The 17,951-nt window shown below is 31.4% G+C and overlaps 2 protein-coding genes and 1 long non-coding RNA gene across 5 annotated transcripts in view; 1 reads left to right on the plus strand and 2 right to left on the minus strand.

The window, feature by feature from the left end:
- Positions 1-9,966, minus strand: part of LOC148601314 (NAD kinase-like) — a 30,383-nt gene extending 20,417 nt beyond the window's left edge. The window contains exons 1-3 of one of the 2 annotated variants that reach the window (XM_088555697.1): positions 9,393-9,966; positions 7,348-7,374; positions 282-362 (exon numbers count right to left, since the gene is read on the minus strand). In XM_088555697.1, coding sequence (XP_088411823.1) covers positions 282-362; positions 7,348-7,374; positions 9,393-9,574 — 290 coding nt within the window. In that variant the 5' untranslated portion in view covers positions 9,575-9,966. The remainder of the gene's footprint in view (positions 1-281; positions 363-7,347; positions 7,375-9,392) is intronic. The other variant, XM_088555698.1, reaches the window with a different exon arrangement.
- LOC148601315 (uncharacterized) lies at positions 247-10,859 on the plus strand. Its single transcript, XR_015917175.1, has 3 exons — positions 247-375; positions 8,121-8,176; positions 10,112-10,859. It is a non-coding gene; the product is annotated as an uncharacterized LOC148601315 (long non-coding RNA).
- A 660-nt stretch (positions 10,860-11,519) lies between these two features.
- The window catches only part of LOC148601316 (GMP synthase [glutamine-hydrolyzing]-like), a 40,154-nt gene continuing 33,722 nt past the window's right edge, over positions 11,520-17,951 (minus strand). For both annotated transcript variants that reach the window (XM_088555696.1, XM_088555695.1), the window contains exons 13-16: positions 17,607-17,732; positions 17,064-17,179; positions 14,172-14,475; positions 11,520-13,671 (exon numbers count right to left, since the gene is read on the minus strand). In XM_088555696.1, coding sequence (XP_088411822.1) covers positions 13,570-13,671; positions 14,172-14,475; positions 17,064-17,179; positions 17,607-17,732 — 648 coding nt within the window. In that variant the 3' untranslated portion in view covers positions 11,520-13,569. The remainder of the gene's footprint in view (positions 13,672-14,171; positions 14,476-17,063; positions 17,180-17,606; positions 17,733-17,951) is intronic.

The following is a 17,951-nucleotide window of genomic DNA, read 5'->3' on the forward strand; positions in this document are numbered from 1 at the left end:
ATTCAAAACTAAAAACATGCATAAGAGAAAGTAAAACTGCCCAAGGGTAACCTGCATTTTTCAAGACAAATATTTGCCGTAAGTAATAATTATATTAAAATCATTTTGTGGAAAAGGGGGAGGTATATTTCAGAAGTACAATTTGAAGTATCTGCAAGAACTGAAGATGGAGTAGTGTTCTCATTTTGATAGCAATTACAAATATTTATGGTAAAAAACTAAATCCCGGATGTTGCACCTATAATGCACACAGTTTGAGAACATGTAACAATCATACTTACAGAGAAGATGAGCTGTCCAATATAGTTCCTTTGGGCCCAAACTGACAGCATGGATTCACACCATATAAAGATCTGGCTCTTCTGAAAACATAAAGTAGGTGAACAAATTATTATCTGGTTATGAAAAATGACTTTTAGACAATAATTGTTAGTCAATGGTAGTTAAAATATCATTTTTCATTGGTGCTTTAATGTCCAAAAGTTTAAGCTATAGTAGGCAACAAGCACCAATCATACCTTATTTCAAATGACAAAAGCATACAATTATATTTAAAACAGTAATATTATACCTCAAGCGAACCTTGAATAATCTATCCATCTTGTTAATAAATTTTACGTTGCATAAACCTTTAAAAACAAAAATTAATGCTGATCTAAGCAAATAATGGCCAAGAACAGACTAAACAGAGATTCTGACTAAGAAAGCTATCAAGTCTTTTTTTTTAATCAATTATATAACTTATATTTTTTAATTGTAAATATAACTTTGATGTAGCTAAGTTTGTCTAGATCACAGTTTTAGTGTTAAACTACATGTTTTTACAAGACCCAGGAAATGTCATTTCTATCCCATCTGATCATTACTGATGTAAGACATAGTACAAGATATACTTTTACTACAATACAGTTTAGGTGGACTTTACCTTTTTCATTTACAATGTTGGACACTTGGAAGATGAGGAGGAGCAAGAAGATGCATTACTGTTGAGATGGATGTGTCCATGGGAATGAAGTGTAGGAAACCTATCCCTTGTTTTACACTAAACATACATTTTTTTTTCTCTAAAACCATGAAAGTGAATTTGTTATAAAAAGGCACCAGTAATTAAACAAGATCAACTTCTTTTTGAAAGAGTAATCAAGGGAACCAAGATCGTAGGATATATATATATAACTGTATCAGCAAACTCTTAACAGCACTAATTTTAATGTCTTTTAAAAGAAAGAAGTAGGATAAAAATTAATTGTAATATACCTACTCAATAATTGTTAAAACAAACAGTTGTAAAGTCTATATTGTAATTAACCTTACGAAAATGATCACAAAAACTAAAATATATAACATAAAACCAAAGATTTTGTCCTGCAAACATTGTCTTTATATACTCATGGTATCAAATACAGCTGTGCTCTATTTTTTGTACATGAGCCTTTTTTGCATGTAGTTTTAAGCCACACCCATAATCATCTAATATCACTATGAAGCCTGAAGTTCTCCGTGCAATCTGTGTAACAATATGGAAACAATATGGCACCATAAAGATATGCTATACATGTAAATAACGGTAAACAACTTCTATCTATCATGTCTATATTTAAGTACTTCTCTGTCTAAGAATCAGGCAAAATGTGTATAATGCAGCACAATAAGAAAAAAAACACAGAGATTTTATTGCATTATCCAAGTATTCATGCCTCAAAACATCCAAAAATAACCATCAAAGTGTTTGTAATGTTCTTTTTTTTAAGATATTAATAGGTCAAAATTTTCCCGTATTTTTCCATATATTTTAGCAGTGAAAAAACATCTACATAACAGATGTTTCAGGATAAATTTAAATAGCTTTCTGATTGTTTTCTAGATGGTATGAATAATTGAGGCAAAAAAGACCAAATTGATAAAAATGATGTATCCCCATTGCCTTATTCTTATAACGCAGGGTACTTTGAAAAAATTTCCTCACTTCTCATTGCAGGATAATAGCTAAGCTAGGATATAGTTGAAAAAATACAGCCTGTTAGTGTACTTGTTAATGGACAATAAAATTGCTCCATGAAGCTATTACCAAAGATTCATATAGTTGCAAGCTGTACTTTCAGACAATACCAAAATATTTTATATATAAATTTAACTAATTTACTAATTTAAAACAATTTAAATTGTAGATAACAGTATACGCCTACTGTTATGGTAGTGTAAGTGACAAAATACACTTTAATAAAAGTTTAGAATGTATTATCTATTAACATAAACACTTAAAACTGAAGTAATGACTTCCTTCTGTAAAAAGATAAATAGGGGAAAGATGAGTATAATCTCCTCCATTTTTCTTTTAGATACCAGATTAAAACCAGATTCATAAAAAGTCCCTCATTTACTTTATACTGAAACATCCGTGTATATATATATATCAACTTTATAATTATTTTGCACTTTGTATGAAAAAGAAGTTCTTTAATAATATAATATACAGTTATAAAACTACAAAAAATTTTGAGCAAATCTCATCTAAGGATACACCCTCCAAACCCAAGTTAACATACAGTTAAAATATTAATAGAAGTCATTGAACAGGAAGTACACTGTGGATGTTGATACAGTCTGAAAGGGACCCCACAATATGGAATACCTATATAATACCATGTGGCTGCACTTTTGGTGTAGTTGCAAAGAAAATTGCAGTGAAAAAGTTGTGGATGGACACCTTGATTTCTATATACTACCCAGAATGCACAGGCAATAATAAGTAAAATGATATGCGCAGAGCTCTCTAAGATTAATACTACTTCATTCACTGTGGGGGTATTGCAATGTGCATCACCATCTGAGAATAGTATTTCCTGTGGGTACTAGTGCCAATTAATTGCACCCAAATGAAATTCTTCCTTAAATATATAAGGGAATCAAGAAAGTCTGTGAAATCACACTTCCGAAGCGGGGTATAAATTGCCAGTATAAACCAACGGCAGGGTGAATTAAACATATAAGCAGAAAAATGTGTGAATTCTTTTTAAAGGTGGGAAAAATTGTAAAATATTAAAATATTAGGCAATTCAATTCCTATCCCAGAAGTATATAAACCCAGTGAATAACTCAATCTGTTTATGAACCTAGTAAACAAATAAATCTGTCCTATCTTTGTAGTTTATGAACCTAGTAAACAACTAAATCTGTCCTATCTTTGTAGTTTATGAACCTAGTACACAACTAAATCTGTCTTATCTTTGTAGTTTATGAACTTAGTAAACAATTAAATCTGTCCTATCTTTGTAGTATATGAACCTAGTAAGCAACTCAAGTAATGTTCTATTTCAGAAGTACACATGTTTATGGACCTAATAAAGAATGTAAATTGTCCTCTTGTATCATAGACCTAGTAAGCAGCTCAATCAGTCCTATCTCAGTAGTTTATGAACCTAGTAAACAACTCAATAAGTACTATATTTTAACCACCATATATCAATCTATATGTGGGTGTGGGAGGAATCATTAACACACATGAATCTTGATAGTTATAGAAATTAAAAACCTTTTAAAACAGATGTTCTGAATTAAATTACAGATGAATATACAAAACTTTAATCTTAAGCTTTAGCTCGTGATCACAGCAATATTTATCGAATTACAGAAACTTGTGTATTAAGTATATATATAAATATATATATACATACATATAAAATCGTTTTTAATTGTTTAGTCACTTTATACCTGTTTCATTATCTTTATAGTCATGTTTCACCAATAACTACGTGTAAACTTATCAAAACAAAGAAAACTGAAAGGGCTTCTATGCGGTGGACTGCCACCTGTGTTATGAAGACTTAATTCAATGAACCCTTTAATAGATCACATTTAAAGCAAGTTGAAAACAATTAATCATAATCAAGGAGATATTTTGTCACAAAAAGACAAACATTTACAAATTTAAGACAAAAGCTTTCCTAGAAATGATATATTAAACACTGAATACAGTACTGATAAATTGACAGGAAAATTCCATATAGACTGGTTAAACTAGTTCATAGAACAGTCAAAATATTAATGTCCTGAATTATATCAGGACATCCACCACTCAATTTCTGGAGTTCCTCAAACATCTGGACCTCAACAGTTCTATTTTTAAACCTTATGAATTATTTTAGGACCTCAACAATTCAATTTCAGGAGTTCCTCAAATATCTGAACCTCAACAATTTGATTTTAGAATCTTATGAATTATTTCAGGACCTCCATTAATATTATTTTATTTATCATAAATTTATTATTTATGGACCCCCACAATTTAATTTCAAGACATTCATATGTGGATGTTAAGATATATCAGAGCTTGCACAATAATTATTAATGGAGGGACTGAAATAGAAATCCCGAAACACAGGTACAATGTGTTGTCAAAGCCTGAAGTCAACATTGGGACTTTTAAAGTGTGTACCCAGTATTTTAAAAATGTGGTTCATCAAATTTAAACATTCAATGCACACTTTCTAAAGAACCTCACTGCTTTATATATTACACTGAGGATTCTAATTTCATGCTCTATTTAGAAGTAAATGATAAAGTTACGGTAAATAATTAGTGCATGCAAGTGTAGATTCTATTCAACTCTATATGAATGTGAGGCTGAAAATTTTTCAATGCAAATAATCCCTCTGTGCCTGCGGGATTCAACTCCATTCACTGTGATATTGTATGACTACATCCAACGCTCTGGACAAAGATATTGAAAAATTAACTAGTGAAACCGGTCTAAACCAATCCTTGAAAAAAAAAAAAAAAAACTGTCTAAAAAATCCTTGAAATAACCAAACCTGTCCAAACCAATCCCTGAAATAACCAAAAACATGTCTAAACCAATCCTTGAAATCACCATCGACATGTTTTAACAAGACAGTTTTAGAAGCCCCTTTATATCAGTTTAAATGTATTTTGAAGCTTGGCAACCCAAAACCACCTGTCTACAGCAAACCAAAAGAGTCTGGTTTAGACAGATTCCACTATAGTATTCATTAACCATGCAATAGGTGAATGTAATTTGTGTATACATGTACAATGTATATTAGATATTTCATTTTTAATTCCAGCTTTAAGATGAGAACAAACCACTGAGGAGAGTTGGAAAATAAATGTTAACATGATATACTTCCTCGTTGTTCACAGAAGACCAATGGGTGGCCTTGGGCTGACATTTTTATCCTGGTGGGTTTGTTGTCCCTTTACATAAAGACCATACCTATTCTCGTTATATTCCTGTCTTAAATACTCTTTATCATGCAGGTTCAAAGTATTAAAGGTTTGTTACAATAACCACCCTTATAATCTATAGGATTTAATACATCAACATGTAATGAATTGAATGATAGTTGTATAAGATCCCAAAATACTGACTACGATTGTGAGGATTCTTTTCTACAAATGACATGTATTAAGAAATTTACATTATGAAATGATACATTGTGCACTAGAAAGCTTAAGATAGTGGCTATTACAACTGTATAACTTGTCGCTTACAATAATGTAAATTAATATTTATATAAATAAATGAGCAAATGAGTTGCTCATAAAAAGTCAAGTCCAGGGTAAATGAAAGAGGAAAAGAAAACTATGACATGTTGAACCTAATAACTCCGGCAATTAAGGGGAACACGCTACCACAAGACTACCAAGGTGGTCACAATAAATATGGATTTCTATTAGGCCGAAATAAAAAAAAATATCTAAGATTCTCATCCCCTCCTGACCAAACTTTTTCATCCTCCTTGAAAATTCATATTTTCATTTCTTTTTCAATTTAGGCCAATTTCTTTGAAATTGACAGCATTTTTCACTTAAATTGATCAAAAAAAAAAAAAAAAACTTTGCCCACCTACCCCTTTATATAAAATATGGATGAGGACCTAGAAAGTCTTTTTTTATTATGGCCATATGCATGCCTTAAAGACTTAGTAAACATGCTTATATTTGGTACCAGTGGAGAGCCTTGAAATAAAAAAAAATGTATATAAATATATATACATGTATCACATATCACAGGCTATAATATATTACTGTAAAAGTATTAATTTTCGCATTGTACTAATTCATGCTCATTTCGCAGCGGACAGAAGAGCACAAAAAATACTTGCAAATTTGATTTGTCTCACTTTGAAATGCTTATGATTCTTTACAACTGCGATAGTTGATACACACTAATATGTACATTTGACAAATATGTTCACTTGACAGAATCAACTGCGATAATTGATACACACTAATATGTTTACTTGACAAAATCAACTGCGATAATTGATACACACCAATATGTTCACTTGACAGAATCAGCTGCGATAATTCATACACACTAATATGTTCACTTGACAGAATCAGCGAAAATTAGCAACAACAAAAATTAATATGTTTACAGTATTTTATTGTTACAACACCATAAATCTTAAACACATTATTCATACACAATATATAAAGCCAGAGACAGACAACAGACATAAAACCACAGCATGGGCTTCAGACTAGATGTCATCATTATACATGTATATTGTGCTATATGTTATTAGATTATTATCAACAGGAGTATTATAAATATCAGTGGTCCATTCACAAAGGGTTGTAAGTTTAAAATTTGTCCAGAGTAGATACATATCACAAATTTACAATGCTTTTTTCTACACTTACAAAGCTGTGTGAAGCTACACTTTCAACTTCGTATGTATTATTCAAATATATTGTAACTTATAGTGCAAGCATTGTATCATCATTGTCCAGGCATTTCACAAAAAATATATGAAAAAACTTAATCCTTCCTGAGACAGCTATGAATTAATGAACTTCTCAACAGTCATGAATCATCTGAAGCCCATAGGTACAATATCTTTTAAGTGCAATTCTCTGTAAGAATTAGGCAGTGGATGAATCATGGTAGAAAAAAAAAACACACAAGTCTTTCCATTAAACCTTATTCAAAATGTTATCTGAAATGCAGAAATGGCATTCATTTTTATCTAAAGTGTCAGTAATTCAAATATGCATTCAGTATAAAGTATAAAAAATGCATTACAATTCCATCATCAATGGGAGATAACTCCCTCCCTCCTACAAAAATGTATTATTCTCTATTGTAACTTTGAATTCCCTTTGCTGCACGTTCTTGCACTTTTGAGTTGAACAAACTTTCAATTCCTCCTCAATAGACCATGAACTATGTGCCCACGTAGTCAAATTTGTGTATCTTTTTCTGAGCATGAATCTGTATTTTTCTATTTTGCCTGATTCTTACTGAGTCCAGCACTTAATACATCTAAATATAACATGACTTTCTGTTTAGATCGTGTATTGGGTGGGCTAAGTACTCACTTTGAGACTACTCTGTTTGTGTGCATTCTGAATAAAATAAATGAATTAATACATGTGTGACTAGCAATATGTGCTATTTTACATACACATGCTCAACAGCAAGTTGTGGAATGAGAGAATTTGACCTGAAAATATTACAACAAATATCAAATGCAGAAAATATAATATTAATTTGAAATCTAAATTTATGAGTACAGTTTACTGTAAAAACGACTAATAACCTATTGCTAAATAAAACAGTTTAAGTTTATAAATTTAATAAGGGATATGAGATCTCTTGTCTATTAAATAATTATTAGATAAGGATATATTCTTTTAGATGTGTGATGCAATGTACATCTGTGTGCAAACTACCATTTCTTTTGATCATGTTGACAAATATTTCTGTATCTCTCGTACATGTTTATATCATGATCTTTGAAAATATCTCTTAAAATATTAGGAGTGATTGTGGCATCATCAGATCTTCTTTGGAGTTTTCAAGGAAAATTATGCCATGACTGTGTAGTCACACTATTAGATTGTTTGAGTGATAAAAATACTCCAAAAACAAATCAGTACATTAAAATGATTAAAATGCAATAATTGGATTACAGATTAACAACAGAGTACTTTTTTTTTATTTTGATATTGGCAGTATCACAATTTAAAATAACTATAATTCTATCTCTCTCTTAGGGGATATAAAATGTGTGAACTGTTCATGATTTCATTATACAAGTAAAACATATTACACGCACATGTACATTTTGTATGATCTCTTTTTAATACAGGTGAAAAGTAACAGAGTAATCAGAGTTTGAATACACTTACATGTATAAATATAAATGTAAGTATACATACTAATGTACATGTGCCACATAGTAAAATTTAAAAAAGACACTGTTTGACAAGAGATTATTTTTATGAAAGGACAAAAGCAAAAATAGTATACAATTACATGTATATAAATGGAGAATTAAAAGTGTTTGTTCATTCTCTAACTGCTACATATTTATCAAAATCACATGACATACATGTACAATATATATCCAAGGGCTTTTATCAAAAATTCATATCATTTAATCAATTCCATCTGTCATAATGAAAGGTAGAAGAATATATGTATATATACAGGAACTGTTTATTGTACATTTAACAATCACATGGTAACAACTGATGAATCTTCAATTTTATGAATCAATTTATCACTGGTAGTTGTTTTTACAATTTCTCAAAATTTTCAATATACAACTATGTTCAAGTTACACATATACATGTATGTGCAAAATACATGTAATGCAGATTCACAGACTTCTCCATGGACAGTTTTGGATGGGAGAAGGTACCTAGCAGTTTATTCCTGCCACTCTGCCCTTTATAATGGGTTTTATAAGCACCCTACTCTTTTCTATTTTTCCGAATTTTTGCACAATGTGCCTAAAATATCTAGTGCTTTTTTTTCAAAAAGGTGCAGGGAATCTTATCAGTTTGGTATGTTTTACTGAATTATTTCTCCACTCAAGGTACATGTACATTATTAGTCTTAATTTTGTTTTATTTTCAACTTGTTACATGTACATTGTATCTTTAACATCTGAATTTCAATGCTATTGAGAGATGATATTGTAAATCCACATTGTGGAAACTTAACCACCACCTAATTCATGAATAATATATTAGTCTCATGCAATAGGGGTTAAAAACTTACTGAGAGTAGGAAAGCATGTGCATGTAGTTACACAATGTTTCTGAATTATGTCATTATAGATAAACTATTCAAAGGCTGAAAACTAGAGTTAATATGAAAAAACTGCTTAGCAACATATTAAACAGTTCCATCCCTATCCTGACGAAACCAAAAGTGTATGTGTGATCTGCTATACTGTTAATGTTACAGCCGGTAAAGCCAATCAAGGCCCAGGTTACAGATTGTTTTGTCTTCTGTTATGTGATAGTGACGGTCAATGGCTTCCACTTATTTCACCACTTGGCACGTCATTTGATAAATATTTATTCATAAAAGCTAAATTCTAGAGTTTAAACCTAAGATCTGCGGTGCTTACCTATTTCTTGTGAGTTTGGTATTCTTCTTGGCAGTGTTGTTTGATCTGGATGCATTGCTTTCCTCGTGTCCGCCAATTTTAAATTTTACCATTTTGTCTTCCATGTCTTGTGAATCCTCTATCATAGAGTTAGCTTTTTTCCTCGGTCTAGCGAAATTCGCCTGTGCCGTTTTGCTATCCATGTTTACAAATGAATGCGTCCGGAGGAAATGTCCTATTTCTCGCACTGTATTTATTCTGTTTATGACTAAGTCGTACCAGAGACTATGTCGTCCCAAAATCTTAATTCCGGTTTTACCGATTATAGCAAGCCAAGGCGTGTATAGTATGTAAATTTGGTCCCCGTCTAAATTACAAGCCAAGTATCTATCAATTATTAATAATGATATCTATATATGCTGTACTGGCAATATATTTCCCTGATACAACAGTAAAAAAGTGACACCATGGTACATTTATGTTACATAATTAAATTAAGAAATTTACCAGTGCTTTAAAAACAAACAAGTGGTTTGTTTTATCAGTAAATGTTCTTTTTACACTACAGATCAGGAATACCTTCAACAATTCATAACACTCAGTGTTTAATTTCACAAAAAGTTGTAATACATGTATTACTAAACTAATGGTACTGATTATATAATGACATCAGTGACAAATTTTACACTTACAACTTTTTGAGAATGAGTTTGGTAGTATTGTTGCTTTTTTTCTTTCAGGCCGCAGCACCACAAAACTTAAAAATAGTTTTTACATCATCAATTTCAAAGACTTTGGTTGGAGTATAATCATGGAAGAAAAGAAAATAATTTTCAGACAAGTATTTTTCAAGTTTTGTAGGGCTGGAACCTGGTCATGGTTATATCTATGTTGATTTTGGTGCCCATCAGTTATAATTGGCTATCATACAATATTGTCCATAATAATACAAGCTCAGAGCATACAATAAATTTGATCAAAACCTGTGAGAGTGCTTCAGTGAATTATGAAATTTAGTTTGTAAAATAGGACCAATTATTAAAATTTATTGCTAAGGACCTCTTGAGGATTTTTTGTTGTGGTCATATTATGTAAGTGCTAGTTGTACTAAGTTGAAAGAACTATTAAACTTTACCACTGATACAAATGAGTGGAAATCCTTGGCCAAAACAACACCAGGAACACTGTTGAAGGACAGCACATGGAGAACCAATCATACAACACAAAAATGCAGGAAAATGAACAGCACAGAGTTGAAATGTGGATATCCTCTACATGATATTGCCTGTATGCTATATTTCACTCAAGAAAGTCTTCTCTATTTAAAATGACCACTATTTGACCTCTGCATGATGCATTTGGAAATTTTTCATTAGTATATTTAAAAATTAAGGTTTTTGTGGAGTTATCTGCCCATGAAGTGTTCATTATGAAATCATAACTCATTTAACCAAAATGATATAGAGAATATCGTCTTCATACCATGATTCTGATGTTAGAAATGGTCAAATCACAAGGTCAAGTGGTTCATAGCATGTTCTAAGTGATTCTAAGACTCGCACTGAACTATTTATTACACAATATGTTATACAATGTATAGGTAAATAATTATAACAGTTTTTCAGTCAATCAGTATCCTATTGTGAGATCTCTAGCCGACTCAACTAAATGTATGCTTGTATGTTTGTTTGTTTTTTTTTGTTTTGTTCCTTCTTTTTTTGTTCTATTTGTCCCTGGAACAAGTTTTTTCAACAGTATTTCCAACATATAACCATGGGAACTGTTAAACTAACATGCATTTGGATCAGAAAACTATGTAGGTAGTAATTCAAATTAAAAGTTTGTAAAAAAAATACAGGCTGAACAACATTGAATTATGTAGTTTCCAAATCTTGTATGCTTCTATACGTAGGTTATTTGAATCAATAAACGTGTGTTAAACTAAACCTTTAGAAAAACATCAATTTTAGCAACAAATGAAAGTCTATTAAAAAATAATTTCTGGAGAGTCCATTTTATCAATGTTTTACCACAGGCTGGTCATTAATGCCATCTTATTTTACCTACAAGTGATAGAACAGGGTAAAATAATGAAATACAAATTCTCATTAGACATTAAAATGATAGTACACGTATCATAAAAACAGCTATCAGACATATCGCCAAATTTATTTCATTTAAATTCTATCAACAATATGAATAACCATGTAAATTTATCATATTATCCTATAATCTGTTGACAACTAAAAAACTGTGAGCATGGTTACAAAGAAAATAACCCCCATTTCAAACAGAGTTAGTGTGTTGTTTGTTGGGGTTTAACGTCCGAGCAGCAATATTTCAGATACAGAGTTAAACAAGCAGTTAAACCCCTATGTTAATCTCTCTCTGGAGTACTTAAACAATAATTATGTTTTAAATGCACATCTATAATAATGCCTCACTTTGCTTCAACATTGCACCAAAATTCTTTAAGCAGTTTAGGAGGAGTTGCATTAACAAAGTTTTAACCCTGAAAATGAATTATCTCCCTTCATAATTTTAAATAGCATCTAACTAAATATTAAATTTGTATATTTTTGAAATCGAAAGCCCAAATTTCTATGGTAAAGTACAGTCGAACCTTGATGTGTCGAACTCGGATTAGTCAAAATCTCGGATAACTCGAACTAATTACAAAGTCCCAGCAAAACTCCCCTTACTTCAATACAATTTTACCTCGGCTGACTCGAACTCGGATGAATCAAAACCTTGGATAATTCAAAGTAATCAATCAGTCCCCTCGATAGGACTTCAAGGTTAATTAACCCTGATGCCTCGAAGTCAACTAATTAGTCGGAAAACTGATTGCATTATTACAAACCATGATTGAGGTGTGTTTTAACAACAATTAGCGTGGGTTTTAAAATTAATTTGTTGACACTCTTTATGGTTTGATTTGTTTATTTCATTAATTTAAAATTGTGCATGTTGTTAAAAGAAACAAATTTTATTAATAACACGTCAGAATTTACACTAACAGTGATATCAGATATTTTGATATTTTGAAATTAAAAAAAAAAATACAGATAAAATTGTAATGGTACCGTACTATTTAATGAAACATCAAACATGTGATAGTAAGGGTATTTCATCAACTACATTCGTTTCACTAGTGAATTTGAAATTTTATTGTAATATTGTAGAGCACATGGTTTGACGATACTCCTGATTGTGAATCAAACAAAGCAGCATATTATGAACTATGACCTTTTTGATATAGAAAAAATAAAAAAAAGGAAATTTCACTAAAACACTTGTTGCCATTCAGTATTTCTAACATGATATACAACAAACAAAAAAAATGTCTTCAGAGATGAAACCCATGACATTATGAAGCACCCTGTAAAGTGAAGTACATGTACATGTACATGTACAAGCACAACAAATGATGTATATACAGAAACAATCATGGACCAAACTTCTAGTATTTCCAGTTTATCCTCGACCTCGGATAACTCGAACATTTCTGCAAGGTCCCTTTGCCTTCGACTTAACAAGGTTCGACTGTAATATAATTCAGTACACACGTACTAATGGGAGTCAACTGAAACATATTTCGAATTTCAAACCAAATAATTTACATTTAGAAATAGAGCTGAAACACAGTGGCTTTCCAGTTAGATCTTCCTAACTTTGGAGGGTAAAACAATAAGACTAAAACAATTATATATGACACCGTGTAAGTTTCTTTATCACAAATTTGGATTTCCTTAACAACACCATGTACATATCTATATAATGACTTTTTGAATATTCATGAAGAGATATTAATAAAAACTGAAAACAATGCAAGAAAGGTTCTGCTTCATACAAATATTTTTTTTACTTTTTGCTATGAGTTTTAAAAGACCATATATCATGAAGCAGTTTATTGCATTTTAATTACTGCACAGTTAAGGCATGCATCTTACTGTTAATCTTCAAATACAAATACATGTATGATGAAAATAATCCCCGAAGCAAACATTAAGTACATGTGCATTCCATTAACATAGTAGGATTTATCTACAGAGTATTCAAAGTCTGATTGAACATGATATACTAGAATACCCTGAAGCTAATAACACACGTGTTAAATATCTTAAAGCACTTAAAAACTAGCATGCAAATTATCTGTCATAACCACAGTGAATGAACTGTTCAGTATGATATGAGACTATTCCCATTCTGTGGTCCCAGGAGGCTTGGCAGTGAGATCATACATAACTCGAGAAATTCCTGGAACAGTCAAAATCTCCTCCACCATTCTATCTAGCACCTGGAAAAAAGATACATAATCAATTTATTTTGGCAAATTTCAGGACAGAAACATTTGATTAGCTTTGTACTGGTCTGGCAATTTAAGGGAATCTTTAGCATGGTTGTGCTGGAAAGTAATTGCCAACAGACTGGCACGTCCCCATACTCTGACACATTATTCCAACTCCAAATCCAATCTCCATACCACAGCATGACTTCCAGTTTTGTAGTCTATGGTATACATAGGCTACAGATCAAACCCTTCCCAACTTGCCACAGACATCAAATTCTAAATACATGTTCAAAAATAATCCTTATACACTAATGCCGAATTATTTTAAAGTCCATTTTAGAAAAAATTACAAAAACATATCACCAAAAGTGAACAGGCAAAACAAGAAAGCTCACTACAAAGAAAAGTAAGTAAAATGTAAATGAATTTCTTTATTTTGAACAATTTCAAATTTTGAGGCCAAAATTGGCCTTAACCGAACCTTCCCCTTTCTGCTGAATACAAACCTTAGTATCAATGTGTTCCCCAGGAGTTGCTGGAATCCCAGTCATGAAATCGTTTGTGATGAAAGTCCTTATGGCAATTGACCTCTGACATGAAGGTAAGCTTAGAGCAGGATCTCGATCGAAATGTAATGGAGTAATAACGACAGGCATTTGACTCAGTTTATGAACACTGTCTTCTTCGATGAGCACTTTAGTACATAAATAGTCTACTTGTCGTAGAGTACTAAGTACTCCATTAGTGAGATATGTAGGAGTGATATCTTCTATAGGGTGTTTCACACTACCACCAAATATATAAACTACCCTGGAATAAAACAAGTAGATGCAGAAATTGGTACCTACAATGTAAACTACTCTAAAAAGTGATGAAAATTCAGATATTGGCCAACATCCACCTATGTACAAAACTCTGAGTAAAAACCCAAGATTTGTTTCTACTAATCGTCCACCTTTTTTGTCTGTTGTACATAATACACATGATGTTTAATAATTGAATGTTTCTTTTTTGATGCATCATTGGCGTGTAAACTGAAAAGGTTGAAAGGTCACACATTTTAGCCATGAAATGCTAGCATGCTTTATTGAAAATATGCTACTGTCATTGCTTTTACACCTCCAATGAAACATCAAAAATGAAACATTCAATTCCTTAAGTTACATTTGACATATTTCTCTTATCTTATTTGATTTGTATCAAAGTGTCGGTACTAGGGGACACCATTTTGATTAAATTTAATTTAATTTTAGAGATGCAATACCCAGCAATCAATAAAAGTAGTCCAATTAGTGTGGGCATGACTTAAATAAATAGATAGAAATGCTTTTCATTTTAATAAAATGCAATGTACATGTAATTCTAGTACTGCAACTTGAACTGAAGGAAATCCTCACATTAACTTTACTTTTTACATGTAAACCTTAAGTTTGGATGACCTAACATTGCAAGGATCTGAGCTACATGTATGATATTGTTTCTTCAAAAATAATTTAACAAAGTTGCACTTACAATATATATGGACAAATGGAAAGTCAAATGGAGAGAAAGGTAAACAAATGGAAGGGCAGACATACTGATTCCTACGTGTGCAAGGGCAGACTGAAGACATAATAATTCCTACATGTGGGAGGGCAGACAGAGGACATAATGATTCCTACATGTGGTGGGTTTATATAGTGACATGTAAGATCAGATTAATAGTGAAAATTGATTTGTTCAATGTGTCATAGTTTTCCTTTCCTCTTTCGTCTACTCTGGACGTGACTTTTTATGAGCATCTTAGCAGAGGATACTTATCCTACCAATGTAACTTGTCCATGCTCTGAATTTTTAGTGGAGTCATTGTAGTTCATTTACTTTTGTTACTTTGTATGCATTATTTTGGTTAATTTATGTTTTGTTGTGTTTGTCTGTTTTTCATGTCTAGTCTTGGCCCTGGATTACATTCTTTTGATTTTCACTAGAATCTTGGTTCCCTTGATTACTCTTTCAGATTTTACCCCCTAATTTTTTTCCATCATGACCTGAATAAAATTGATAACGGATAAACAGGAAACTGCAAAAGAATGCTGTAAAATTGTAAATTTTGATAGTGATCTATCAAAAATAGCTCACTGGCCATGCAATTCCATATCATAACTCTTTTCATCAAAACAATATGGCAAATCTTGCCTTTACTAACAAAAAAACTCAAAAAAAACTAGTAGCCTAAAAAGTGAAATTGCCCTGTTAAAGTTTTTTTTTCAGATCATGCTACATCCACTGCCTGATCTTACAGAGACTGATACAAAATTTTCAATGCAAATTGAAATTTAAGTAGCAGTCTTTCTAAAGATCAGACAGAAGGTGATTTATGAATGTCAAAAACCCTCCAGATTCAGTTCTAGTTTTAGTTCTAGTTCAGAAACAGTTACTGATCAAATAACCCATCTTATTATTACATTTGGTTGTTTGGCTTTAGAGATAAAAGTTATATAGACAGTAAATAATACGGATACTTGGCAGAAGTCATTGTTCTTGTTAATTTGGTTGATTTTAGTAGAAGAATGTATGATTTTCTAATAAATGCAGATCTGAATGCAGATATAATTGTCATTATGTATAACATGTAAGACTGAAAAAGCATCACCATTGGCAGTGCCTGAATTTTATGTGGACTGGTACTTAAGTTTAGTACAACAAATAACACTGGTACCATAATCACATCACTGATTTACAGTTTATTTGGGAGTTATTATTGCAAGTACATTAGTTTCTTTTTATCTGATTATTTCTCTTATCGTCAGTTTTTAAACATATTTCTTTATTTAATTTTGTTGTAATTATTGTGGGTTGTGTATATTACCTGTTTTTATTGTAGTCCGAGTTGCTCATTTACTTTTGTTACTTTGTATGTATTATTTTAGTTACTTTATGTTCTTTGTTGAGTTTGTCTGTTTTCCATGTCTGGTCTCTGTCCCTGGATTACATTCATTTTAATCTTGGTTCTCTTAATTACTCTTTTTCAATATGTTGCTATGTCGCTGGATTCTAATGCTTATGAGCTATTCTTTAGCTTTGGTAATTTTTATTGTTATTTTGATGTACTGCGAAAGCACCCTAATTTTTGGACATCAATTTTTGTGGATAGCAGACATATCAGTTGTCGAGGATTATTGAATCATTGTTTAACAATTCCCAAATAACACATAAATGGAAAATATGTATTTCGTCAGGAATTTAATTTCGTGGTTTGTGTTAACCATGAAATCCAGAAAAATTGGTACCCAACAAATATAAGTACTTTCACAGTATAAGATTCCCCAAACTCATTAACTGAAGCACTATTTAAATCAATCACCCTAACAAACTGAACAGGATAGTACATCCTATGTTACCTACTAATAGTCACAAACCTGTTAATATTATGACATATCCTAGGTATTAACTTGGCTAAATACACTAAGTTCTTCCAGTGAGGCTGCTCATTTGATGACAGACCAACAACATAACTGTACGTTCTACAATCACCCTGAAATACACAAAAACAGTAGGATATTGTATTTAAAATAATTGTGGCTCTGTTACCTCCTATAATGCTTGTAAAAACCGAATTGCTAAACATACCAATTTCATCCATCCATCTGATAATAAAAAGTGACCGATTGTTTCATTCTTTTAGGGTTTTTCTAGGTCTTCTATTTGTTCCCCCACAGCTGTTTTTTAACTGATCAACTGATACTAACTTCTGTTTTTCAAAATTGATAAATCATGTTTCGTTACTTTGAATGATGAAATAAAAAAATTGTGGCAGAATGGGGTTCACGAGGGTAAAAAAGGCATTACTTTCTTTTAAATATGTCTAAAATACACTTGTTATCAACTAATCAGAAACCAGGATTCTTATAATTGTAAACCTAACCATAGTAGTATCCATTTTAAGCAATGATGAAACTCACCTGTACACCTACTGTTTTAATTGGCAGTAATGTGGATGTAAAGTTACATTCCCGACAGATTTTCTTCAGTTCCTCCCTTTCTTCATCTGTTGTACCATCCTTTATCTTCGTCAAGAGAATATGAGGCTGAAAAAAAAAGAACAGTTTTCAGATCCTGGATAAGTAAAACTTTCTTAAGATCCTTGAATTTTGAGCTGTTTGATATCTATCTCTCTAAAAGTTAGTATTTGAAATAAACTTCGAAATTTTGGATGGAACTGACTGAATAACCCCTATTCAAATCAATTAAAACTCACCTTTAAATTTATGGTACTAAGAACTTTATCAATTATTATTGAAAATATT

The sequence above is a fragment of the Perna viridis genome, chromosome 12 (assembly GCF_037379345.1).
Source record: "Perna viridis isolate PV_CMFRI_1.1 ecotype Kerala chromosome 12, ASM3737934v1, whole genome shotgun sequence".
NCBI classification, from domain to species: Eukaryota; Metazoa; Mollusca; class Bivalvia; order Mytilida; family Mytilidae; genus Perna; species Perna viridis.